Source organism: Rhineura floridana, chromosome 7, assembly GCF_030035675.1.
Source record: "Rhineura floridana isolate rRhiFlo1 chromosome 7, rRhiFlo1.hap2, whole genome shotgun sequence".
In the NCBI taxonomy this organism is placed as follows: Eukaryota; Metazoa; Chordata; class Lepidosauria; order Squamata; family Rhineuridae; genus Rhineura; species Rhineura floridana.
Window position 1 is genome coordinate 75,699,412 of NC_084486.1, and position 12,516 is coordinate 75,711,927.

Genomic DNA, 12,516 nt, shown 5'->3' on the forward strand with positions numbered 1-12,516 from the left:
AATTTAAAGAGATTAACCAAATTAATTTTATTTAACCTCACAGGTGTTAAATACCACCTCAGCAGTAGCTTTCTTAATTGACAAACTTAGTGAGATTTTACACACCTAATTCCAAATCTTATTCCATTGTGAAAATGCTATCGGCCATCTCAAATTTCTTTCCTATCTCATACTGGAGATCGGGTCTTTCATCCTCAGATCCATCAAGGCATACTTTTCAGAGAGCAGCCATAGTTTTTTACCCATATAGTATCTTGCCTTAATGTCATAATTGGACTCAATTATTTTAAAATATTGAGACCATAGTGGTTGCCACCCAGCTGTTGCAACTTAAATTTCTTCTTGTGTTAATAGCCTCCCACCCTGTATTAGGTCACCAAAACTTGCCATTCCCTTTTCTTCCCAATTTATGAAATCTGCTGTTCGGTTGCTTTTGCAGAATTTGTAGTGTATTATCACTGATGCAATTTGGGGAATGTCAGGGCTCAATATAGATTTAAACCTATCCCAGTTTTTTAGAAATTGAGATGGACTTAAACTTTGATTCCTCTCTCGTTCTTTGAGAATTACATCAAAGTTGCTAATGGTGGTTCTATATATAGATGTTCAAGATTGTACAGGTCTTCATTCTCATGCTGTTTGCTTTTGGAAGGGTATTTGCTTTCACTCTGCTCTGCCTTGTGAATAAAGCAAATATCACAAACACAGCTTAAGCCTCCAGTGTTCTCTCATTCAAATGGAACTAAACCCTTCATCATTGCTTCTGCAATGCCCAGTGCTTAGAGCAGTGGAAAGTGCATAACACCACAGTTCAAGGTGGAGAGAGATGAGGGGGGAAAAACATCTAGGGAAGTAAAAAAATAAACATTCTCCAGCCCTCAGCATACCGGTGACCAACATAGATCTTCTGTGCTACATAAATCCTTAGTATTCCTTTTACCAAAGTAACTGACACTCATTACATTTTTGATAGCTCTCTTTGTTATATTCATGTATTAAAGTTGATAATCAGGGATTTGTAATGCTCAGTGAGAAAAAGATGTAACTGACACTACATTTCTGTGAAAAAAAATTAAACTTTGGAAATAAGCACTCACGATTCACGATTGGTTCCCTTTTCCTTTGTGCGGAGATGGACATATCTCAAAATTCATGCAGTGGAAGTTACAGGGAACAATGATTTGGCCTCAAACAAAGTGGTCCCCAAATTTAGGTAATGGCCAAGAAATTGTCCCAGATTTGTTACTCAACATTCAGATGATGCCAGAATGTTCCTCCTCCAGGAGTGAATCATAAAGTTAATAAAGGAATTCTTAATCTGTTTCTGAAGCTTGTATATTTTTGTAGGTAAATATATATGTAAACTTGTAGATCTTTTAGTGGCAGGAACCACATTAACCCCCCCTCTAAAATAAACCTGGGGTGGGGTGGAAATGATACAATGAGGTAAAGGGGACACCCCACTGAGTTCCTGTGACTTTCTCTGGATTGCACGCCAGCATTGTGATCAAGTGGGTTCACACATGTTCAAAGACTAAGATGTGCATATCAAGCTCCCATGTTATGTATGCATCCATTTGTAATGTGGAACTGCCTCTAATATTTAAGAGAAGCGGGGGACTCCATGTTAGGAACGGGCAAAAATTTCAGTTCAGTTCTCATTTAAAGCCGAATCTATCATATTTGCACTTTCTGAAAGAATATGAGAACCAAAACACAGCCATCTATTGAAATTTGCACTTATCTGAATTTTGCAATACAGTTCTCCAACCAAACAATGTTTACAAAAATGTACATATTAAGGTAAAGTGTGCATAAAAACGATGTATGAGTGAAAATAAGCTTTGAAAGCTTTTTAAAAAATGTTTTTTAAAGATTTTTTTTTTAAATGTATTTTAAAGTCTGTTTTATGATATCTTAAAATGTTTTTACTGCTTTTGTTTGCAGCTCTGGGCTCCTGCTGGGAGGAAGGGTGGGATATAAATCAAATAATAAATAAATAATAAATAAATAAAATAAATAAAATAACATGCAAAAATGCATTATATGATGAGAAACTGCTTATGTGTGCATTAGTCAAAACTTCCTACAAAAAGGAATGTATTGGGGGAAATGTGCACTAAAATGCTGGCAAATTTTCATGAGGATTCAAAAATTATTTATTTATTTATTATTTGGTTTATATCCTGCCCTTCCTCCCAGCAGCAGCCCAGGGTAGCAAACAAAAGCACTAAAACACTTTAAAACATCATAAAAACAGACTTTAAAATACATTAAAATAAAGCATCTTTAAAAATTTTTTAAAAGCTTTCAAGACATCTTTAACAAAAAGGTTAAAACATATTGGCTGGATGAGGGCCAATAAACTGAGTCTGAATCCTAGCAAGACAGAGGTGCTATGGGTTGGTGGTTCCCGAGTTCAGATGATTGGTCAGTTGCCTGCTTTGAATGGGGTTGTACTCCCTTTGAGAGAGCAGGTCCATAGTCTTGGGTTGCTCCTCGATTCATCTTTGTTGCTAGAGGCCCAGGTGACCTCAGTGGCTAGGAGTGCCTTTTACCAGCTTTGGCTGGTAAGACAGCTGCGGCCGTTTTTGGACCAGGATAGCCTGACCACTGTTGTCCACGCACTGGTAACCTCAGGCTGGATTGCAGTCTGTGTGGGGCTGCCCTTGAGGTTGGTCCAGAAGTTGCAGCTGGTGCAAAATGCAGCAGCAAGACTGCTCACTGGGGCAGGGTACTGGCAACATGTCACCCCGCTGCTGATAGAATTGCACTGGCTACCTATAAGCTACCGGGCCAAGTTCATGGTTCTAGTCTTGGTGTACAAAGCCCTATACAGCTTGGGACAAGGATACTTGAAAGACCATCTTATCCCTTATAACCCAGTCGATCACTGTGCTCTGCAGGTGAGGGCCTCATGCAGATACCATCTTATCAGGAGGTCTGTTCTGCACAACATAGGAAATGGACCATTAGTGTGGTGGCACCTACCCTGTGGAATTTCCTCCCCTTAAATATTAGACAGGGTCACCATTAGTCAGAATCAACTTGAAGGCATTCTGTGTCCATGTCATGTAACTTCTAAGTAAATAGAAATTTTGGGATTTTTCTTGCGGGCCAACAAAATTACATTTATTTTTTCTAGAACAAAATGCAATAGGTGCTAGTCAGCTAAGTTATACAGTCCTCATTGACCTTATGTCCATCAATCTATATGGGCCTACACTGAATACTATAGTAGAAAGCCCTAAACAGCTTGGGACCAAGGTACTTAAAAGAGCAACTCATCCAATATCAACCATTTCAGGTCCTACAATTGGCCAGGGAGTCTTTGTTGGTGCTGCTGCCTCAGCTGCTGCCTAGTTGATGTGCCAGGGCCTTTTTGGTGATGGTTCTCCATTTGTGGAATGCCCTCCTGATGAGTGTGTCTGTCTTCCTCATTAGTGAGTTCCAGGAGAAATTTAAAAAATATTCCTGTTTACCCAGGCATTTGATCACAGACAGATACCAGCCATGGCCATGGTGAAATTAATAAATGTGAGGGAATGTTTTTAGATGTTTTAAAATGTTTTAAAATATTTTAAAATTGTTTTTTAAATGTTTAAAATATGTTTTTATTTGATTTGAAATTCTACCATTGTAACATTTTGCTATTTACCTCTCTAGGTTCTTTTGTATTTTGCTTGCTTGTTTGATCATAGAATCATAGAATAGTAGAGTTGGAAGGGGCCTACAAGGCCATCAAGTCCAACTCCCTGCTCAATGCAGGAATCCAAATCAAAGCATTCCCAACAGATGGCTGTCCAGCTGCCTCTTGAATGCCTCTAGTTTCAGAGAGCCCACTACCTCTCTAGGTAATTGGTTCCATTGACATATGGCTATAACAGGAAGTTTTTCCTGATGTTCAGTCAAAATCGGGCTTCCTGCAACTTGAGCCCATTATTCCATGTCCTGCACTCTGGGACGATCGAGAAGAGATCCCGGCCCTCCTCTGTATGACAACCTATCATGTACTTGAAGAGTATTATTATATCTCCCCTCAGTCTTCTCTTCTCTAGGCTAAACATGCCCAGTTCTTTTAGTCTCTCCTCATAGGGCTTTGTTTCCAGTCCCCTGATCATCCTTGTTGCCCTCCTCTGAACCTGTTCCAGTTTGTTTGCATCCTTCTTGAAGTGCAGAGACCAGAACTGGACATAATACTCAAGATGAGGCCTAACCAGTGCTGAATAGAGGGGAACTAGTACTTCACACGATTTGGAAACTATACTTCTGTTAATGCAGCCTAATATAGCATTTGCCTTTTTTGCAGCCACATCACACTGTTGGCTCATATTTAGTTTGTGATCATCAACAATTCCAAGATCCTTCTCATATGTCGTATTGCTGAGCCAAGTATCCCCCATCTTATAACTGTGCATTTGGTTTCTTTTTCCTAAGTGTAGAACTTTGCATTTATCCCTGTTGAATTTCATTCTGTTGTTTTCAGCCCAGTGCTCCAGCCTGTCAAGGTCCCTTTGCATTTTGTTTCTGTCTTCCACGGTATTAGCTATGCCCCCCAATTTTGTATCATCTGCAAATTTGATAAGCATGCTCTGTACCTCTTCATCTAAGTCGTTAATAAAAATGTTGCAGAGCACTGGGCTGAGGACAGAGCCCTGTGGTACCCCACCCGTTACTTCCACCCAGTTTGAGAAGGAACCATTGATAAGCACTCTTTGAGTACGATTCTGGAGCCAACTGTGGATCCATCTGATAGTTGTTCCATCCAGCCCACATTTAGCTAGCTTGCTAATCAGAATATCATGGGGCACTTTGTCAAAAGCTTTGCTGAAGTCGAGATATATTATGTCCACAGCATTCCCACAGTCTACAAGAGAAGATAAGATTAGTTTGGCAGGATTTGTTCTTCATAAATCCATGTTGGCTCCTAGTATTGTTTTCAAGGTGCTTAAGGATTTACTGCTTTATAATCTGCTCCAGAGTTTTTCCAGGGATTGATGTTAGGCTGAGTGGTCTGTAGTTCCCCGTTTCCTCCTTTTTGCCCTCTTTGAAGATAGGGACAACATTAGCTCTCCTCGAGTCATCCGGCACTTCACCAGTCCTCCATGATTTCGCAAAGATAATAGCAGTTCTGAGAGTTCTTCAGCGAGTTCCTTCAATATTCTAGGATGCAGTTTATTGGCCCCTGCTGATTTGAACTCGTTCAAAGTGATTAGGTATTCCTTGACCATTTGTCTATCAATCATTGTCTCTTAAATATTAGTATTTATTCATTCAGTCCTTCTTTTTCTCCATCTAGGTTACTGGTTTGCTAGCTTCTCAGTGGAACATCCCCATGTTTGGGTTTGTTGGCCGTACTGCCAAGCTGGATGACTCCTTTGTTTATGACACTTATGTCAATCTTGTCTCCCCTCTGCAAATGATTGGGGAAGCGCTGCATAAAACTCTTCAGTATTTTGGATGGAGATACGTCAGCCTCTTTGGAAGCTCAAGTGATGTTTTCACACGGGCTGAAACAGAGGAATTGTGGACATCTGTAGAAAATCAACTCAAAAACAACATAATCACTGCTAAGGTGAGATACAACACAAAAGATCAAAGCCTTCACCAAGAAAAGCTCAACTATGTATCATCTGTTGCCAGAAGTAAGTTTTTGGTTTTTAAGAACAAGTTTCTGGATGGTATGCAACACTATTCCTGTTCAAAGTAGACCCATTGCAGTTAATGGACCTGACTTACTTAAGGACATTATTTCCAATAGGTCTACTCTGAGTAGGATTTAGTTGCATATAGCCAACTGTTCCTTTGTATTTAAAAGAAATATCTAGACCCTGGAGGTAAAGAAAGATGTATTATTGAAAAGATCTCTAAAGAACAGGAAGAGATGTTTTGACCTCCCAATCAAATGGAAAGATAAAGGTGCATGGGCTGATGGGTCACCTCCTGTGGCTTGGTGAGCTGAATCTAGCCCACGGTCTGCAGGTTAGTCACCCCTGACATAGAGGTCTGTTCTCCTTCACATAGAGGACTCACACGTTGCTTTCAGCCTTCAGCCTAAAGAAGTCTTCATTATTTGTAGGCTATTACTCGGTAGTTATTTGACAACCCTTCATATATCTGCGTAGACCCAATTCAGATGACACTCTTCCCTACCTCTTTCTAATGCATGCAGGAAGATCAAGATGATGCCTTCGTGCCCCACCTGCCATGCTTGTGCCACAGACAGTCCTCAATAGCTACATAACAATGTAAAGATTACACAGTCACTCCTGGATGTGCGGGTGGAGGGGAATCAGATTTGAGGGACCATTTGGCCACACTATTTAGGTTTATGCATATTGGGTCATATACTCTATTGAAATGTTACATGCATACATGGATGTCCAGGATGGTGGAGGAGAAGGCATGCCTGGTGGGCAGAGCAGAAAAGCAAGGTCTTGCTGTTCCAGTACATGTAGGGAGAAGGTAGTTATTACGATTAGTACAATGTTTATTGTAGAAAGGCCCACTATAGAAATGTCATATGTGAAAAGTCTTAAAAAACTGCATATCTAAAACTGTTCCTATGTAAAACTGTTCCTAATCTGAGATTCAGCTTGGTGAAGATATCAGACTCCTGAGGTTCCAGTGTATAGACGATTTTGAGGAAACAGGGAGGAAAAGGGATTGAATATTACTAAATATCCAAATCTCTTACTGTTCCAGAACATGTAGTTTCACAGGCAAGACAAGAGTGGAGGTATCTAAGGGCAGAGAGACACTTACTGTTGTATCTGTTCCAGTGTGTCTCTACCTCTCTTTTCTGAAAATGGGGGCACACAACACTAGTCAAACTCCACCAGTGCATTTTGTTTTTTTTAAAAAAATCAGCTTCAGGGAGGCTTCACACTGATTGGTAGATTGACTCCTTTGTCTTCTAAGTGCGACCAATGGAAACATTTTGCTGCAGGCTCAGGCAGAGACAGTGACTAGTTCAACGCTTTGCTGTGGCAATCCTGAAAGGTCTGAAGGTAGCAGTGGGGAAGGGAGGTGCGGCCAACAGAGGGCACTTCAAAATGTAGCCACAAAAACCATTCTGGCTGCTTTTGAAGAGACTAGTGTGCCCACAGCCTAGGTTTGGATGTCTAAGTCACATGGTTACACAAGGCAAAGAGCTCTACTTAATGCCTGCTTCTCACAAGAGCTATTTAGACAAAACTTTGTAAATGGAGGCAGCATTTCTATTTTTTAAAATCCAATAATAATTGCAATTTGGATTACTTCTTTGCATAAGAAGTATTCACATGCACAGCTTCTGATGACATTCTTCTTGCTTCTTCTGCCATATACTTACTACAGAGGGACTTACAAAGACTAAATAAATGACCTACTTTCTGAAATGCAATGTCGTACTTCAGACGGCAATACTTTACAGCATGGGGGAACATTACTTATTTAAGCTTTAATTATACATACTGAGCTCAATGGGATAGTCACATGTCTGGGAGTGCATTAAATAATTCAGCTAATTAGAAAATGATTAAAGTTGTATTATAAACTAAGGCATATGAATAGCATAGGGTTTAAATAGCCAAGATCTTTTGTACAGCCTCAGTGATTACACATGATGCATTTAGCATTTTCACTGCCAATAATTTTCCAGCACTTATAACTACTATTAAATATCACCACAATAGTCAGTGTATATTTATGAATACATTACTTTGACTTTATTCTAGTTTAAAATACCACTGAGTTTGGTATCCTATCAACCATTAATTGCTACTACTGGCTTGGTTGGGTTGTACAGTGACTTTTTAGATAGGGAATTAATCTCTATTTTCTTTTGCAGTTATTGTTTTAATCTGCAGTTCTTTGGATGCAAGATCCATTTTGTTAGAGGCCAAAAAACTAGGTATGGCAAGTGGCTCATATGTGTTCTTTGTCCTGCAACAGTTTGAGGTCAGTAAATAGCTGCAATGCAGCAAGTATTTCTTCATAACCTTACTTTAAAAGGTTTTATAACATACAAAAATTTGAATCACTGTGCTAATAAGAACAAAAGCATTAGAGGCCTGCAACTTCCATGAGGTACACTCCTTGAATTGCACTCATTAGCTCATATCATCTAGATTAGTTCATATAATCTAGAATAGACTTTATCATCAAACAGGGAAACTTGACAATACTGAACGAAGTTCACCATGGGAGATGTGCCTGTAAGATAATTAATAACTAGTTCAAGCAAGTGAACCTGCTCACACCACATACTGCAGAAGAAGACAAATATCTTCCAAACTCACCAGCCCATATGCACTGTTTATTTATTTAACTGAATATTTTTTAGCCTCTTCTGTCTAAAAAAGGGTCCCAGAATCACTTTTTAAAAAAAGACAATGCCTGCCCTCAGGCTTACAGTCTAAAAAGACACAACACAAAAGGAAAATGGTTTGGGAGGGAGGAGAAAATAAGCAAACTCTGGTTCAAGTTCATAGTTACAAGTTGTACCAATGATGGGTTAGAAAAAAGGCTAGGCCCAGAATTAGCATGACGTAGTATTTAGTGCTGAATTAGGGTGTGGTAGACGGGATTCAATTATTCCTTTAGCCACGAAAGCTTAGTTTAGGCACTATGTGTGCTTCCAGATGACCCTTTTATTGAGCATTCATCCTGATTTGTTTGCAGGATGATTAGACAAAAAGGACCTTATAGCAAAAAGTCCAGTCTTTTGGGGAAGCAGGCTTATTGTGCAGGACCTCCCAATCAAGTATAACTGCACAATCTGAATTTGCTGGTATGTGATTGAGTAATCCCCAAATACCAGCAGTCTGGAAGTGCCCTATCTCTCACCTAACCTACCTCACATAGCTCTTGTGAGGATAAAATGGGGAGGTAGGTGTGTGGGGAAACTTTTCATGCCCTGAGTTCCCCAGACAAAATGTGGGATACACACAAACACACACCTTTACGCCTGATTCTGTTCTCTGGGCTTCTTTCACAGAAGTTTGATAGATAAGTACCAACTGAAGTGAGAGTTGAGTTGTGACATGTATCACACAATTGTGAGTGTGTCATTCTGGCTCAGGCCTGGCCTAACATATAGGATGCATTCCTCTCATGTAGCCTTGAGGTTTTTTTGCTAGTCAAGCAGTACAAGAAAGAGCTGTGTTGGATCAGCTCCCACACTGCAGAGATAATGTACAAGAGATGCTTCATTGTATGCCATAACTGGTAACATAGTTCTGAAGTGTTTGAACTATCTAGCATCTGTAAAATATGTAAATGTACTGCCTTCAAGTCAATTCCGACTTATGGTGACCCTATGAATAGGGTTTTCATGAGGCTGAGAGGCAGTGACTGGTCCAAGGTCACCCAGTGAATTTCATGGCTATGTGGGGATTTGAACCCTGGTCTCCCAGGTTGTAGTCCAACACGTTAACCACTACACCACACTGGCATCTGTAGTGCTCTATAATATTAAGCATATTGGAAATGGGGGAAGCTGTCTATTGAATGCTGAACATTTATTACCAACAGTACTCACAGCCCCTCTTTTTTCTTCCAGGACAATTTTTTGAAAGAGACTTGGAATAATGAGAACAGCAGCGTTCTAGATGCCTATCAACCTGTGTTTCTGATAGCTCTCAGGTCTTACAGAGATTACAAGGCCTATTCTGAATTTATAAAAGAGGTCCATGGCAAACTGAAGGAGAAGCAGCCCTCTTACAGTTTTTTTTCTTCACAAGAAGAGGTCACATTCACAACTGTAATTTAAGTATTTACTGCAAAAGAGGCATAGGAACAGAGAGGGAAGAAGCACTGAATCCTTTTTATTATTATTATTATTAAAAAGAGGCAACCTCCAATGCTGTTAAGATGATTTATTTACCTGCTCAGGTTAATAAATTATCTTCATAGCATTGGAGCTTGCTTCTCTCTCTCTTTTGACCCAAAAGAGGTGTAACAAAACCACCAGATGAAACCAGCCCGATTATTCCTGTTTTCCCCAACTTAAATGATTGCCACTGTTGCCAAATCTGTTGTATACTGAGTGTGTGACTAACCATTAAAATAATTACTACCAAGTACGGCTTCTGCAAAAATGGAAGTGCTGCTCTGGTGAAATTAGTAGAGGTTTCTTATTATCACATTCTGCATTTGAACTCTGCATCTTTTAAAATTACCCCCACCCCAAGACTCAGGCCTCATCTCATCATACATTTATTCCACTATTATTGCACTTTAAACTGTCATACCTTCCCCCAAAGAATCCCAGGAAGTGTAGCTTATGGAGGGTGCTGCGGGTTAGGAGAGCCCTATTCTCCTCACAAAGTTATAATTCTCAGAGTTCTCTGGGAAGAGGGATTGACTGTTAAACCACTCTGAAAATTGTAGCTCTGTGAGGGAAATAGAGGTCTCCTAACAACTCTCGCAGCCTTAACAAACTACAATTCCCAAGATTCTTTGGGGGAAGGCATGACCATTTAAAGAGGAATTCACTAATAAGCAAAAAACCATATGCTCAGAGGCACATGTTACCAAATTCTTCCAAGCTACACAGCAAGTGGGTTGGACTGTGAAAGACCAACCCAAATTCTGTGTGCATTTTGACCAATTTATAGGGCAGTCCAATATCTCAGAAAGGAGGTCAGGTTTCCTGCTCCCCTGGTGCATTCACTATAGCTGCCCAATTTCCCTGCTTTTAAAAGTTTGATAGAAATTTCTGTGGGCTATAGGTACATTCTTAAACCGCAAGGTTTTTGCCTATTAGTGAATTTCTCTGCTTTTTAATCTGGGAGGTAAGAAATGGGATCCTGTGCAAGCTTGAGAATGGATTGATCATTTGCATGCTTATTGAGTTCAATGGGATTTACTCCCCTGCAATCATACTTAGGATAGGTGAAACTGACCACAGGAGATGGGGAGGGGAGGAGGAGGAGGGAGGAAGGGCAGAGGGGAGGAGGGGATGGGGCAGGAAGGAGGGGGAGTAGAAGGACATGCATTTGCATGTTTATTGAGTTCAGTGGGATTTGCTCCCATGCAATCATGCTTAGGATAGGGAAAATTGACCGGAGGGGAGGGAGGACAGCTGGAGTGGGCAGGGAAGGAAAAAGAAGGAAGACGGGGGAAGGAGGAAGGGAGAGGAGAGGGGAAGGAGGGGAAAGCCGGGTCTGATCATTTGCATCCTTTTGGAGTTCAATGGGATTTACTCCTATGTAATAATGGACAGGTAAAACTGACCATGGGGGAGGAGTAGGGGGAGGGGAGAGGAGAGAAGAGGGAAGGAGAAAGGGAGGGGAGAGGGGAGTGGAAAGAGTGAGGGGGAAGGAGGGGATTGGAGGGGGAAGGGTAAAGGAAGGTACAGGGGTGGGATCATTTGCATGTTATTGAGTCACTGGTATTTACTCCCATGCAATCATGCTTAAGATAGGTAAAACTGACCATGGGGAGGGGAAGAGAGGGGGAAGGAAAGGGAGGGGGAAGGAGGGGATTGGAGGGGGAGGGGAGGGGAGGGAAGGGCAAGAGGGAGGGCATAGGAGGGAGGAGAAGGGAGGGCAGGTTCGATCAGTCACATATTTTTTGAGTTCAGTGGGATTTATATCTGTACAATCATGTTTGAAAATGGAAATGGACTGCCTTCAAGTCGATCTTGACTTATGGCAACCCTATGAATAAGGTTTTCATGGTAAATGGTATTCAGAGGTGGTTTTACCATTGCCTTCCTCTGAGGCTGAGAGGCAGTGACTGGCCCAAGGTCATCCAGTCAGCTTCATGGCTGTGTGGGATTTGAACCGTGGTCTCCCAGACCATAGTCCAACACTTACCTGGGGAAGGGGCAGGGAGGATAGGAGGAGGGGGAGGGGAGGAGATTGAGTGGGTGGCCACTGGGCAGAGGGGAAGCCCCTTTCCTTTCCAAAAGGAAAACATTCTGAACAGTATTGTTGCTTTTCAGGGTTTCCCCCATCTTTTTATTCTACAGCAGGCACATGTAACCTCCCACCCAAATTTAAACCAAAGCTGTCCTGGCCACATCCACACCAGGCCTTTATTTCACTTTGCATAGTCATGGCTTCTCTCAAAGAATCCTGGGAAGTGTAGTTAGTGAAGGGTGCTGAGAGTTGCTAGGAGATGCCCTGTTCCCCTCATAGAGCTTTAATCAGAGCAGCTGACTGTTAAACCACTTTGGCCACTGGAGCTCTGTCAGGGGAATAGGAGTCTCCTCTCAGCACCCTTCACAAACTACACTTCCCAGGATTCTTTGGGGGAAGCCATGACTGTCTCACGTGAAATCAATGTCTGGTGTGGGTGTGCCCCCCTGATTAACCAAGCCCATCAGCTGTGAGTCTCACTTTTAGAACACTGACAGTTGGTTCTTACTGAGCATGCCCAACACTATCATCCAGTTCAATGCAAAATTTCTTACATTAATTAAAAATCAGCCAGGCATTTGTTTAACTTTTAAACTGCAGAAGATGAAGGTCAGAGTATGGGGCAAGGTCAGTATTAGGATTACAGGTACTCTGTGAACATGGCTGA

The 12,516-nt window shown here is 41.2% G+C and overlaps 1 protein-coding gene across 6 annotated transcripts in view; it reads left to right on the forward strand.

Annotated features, from left to right (window-relative positions):
- The window catches only part of LOC133389056 (guanylate cyclase 2G-like), a 120,414-nt gene that overhangs the window by 29,535 nt on the left and 78,363 nt on the right, over positions 1-12,516 (forward strand). For 3 of the 6 annotated variants that reach the window (XM_061635989.1, XM_061635992.1, XM_061635990.1), the window contains exons 2-4: positions 5,300-5,645; positions 7,832-7,941; positions 9,545-9,745. In XM_061635989.1, coding sequence (XP_061491973.1) covers positions 5,300-5,645; positions 7,832-7,941; positions 9,545-9,745 — 657 coding nt within the window. The remainder of the gene's footprint in view (positions 1-5,299; positions 5,646-7,831; positions 7,942-9,544; positions 9,746-12,516) is intronic. The other 3 variants (XM_061635991.1, XM_061635993.1, XM_061635995.1) reach the window with 2 other exon arrangements.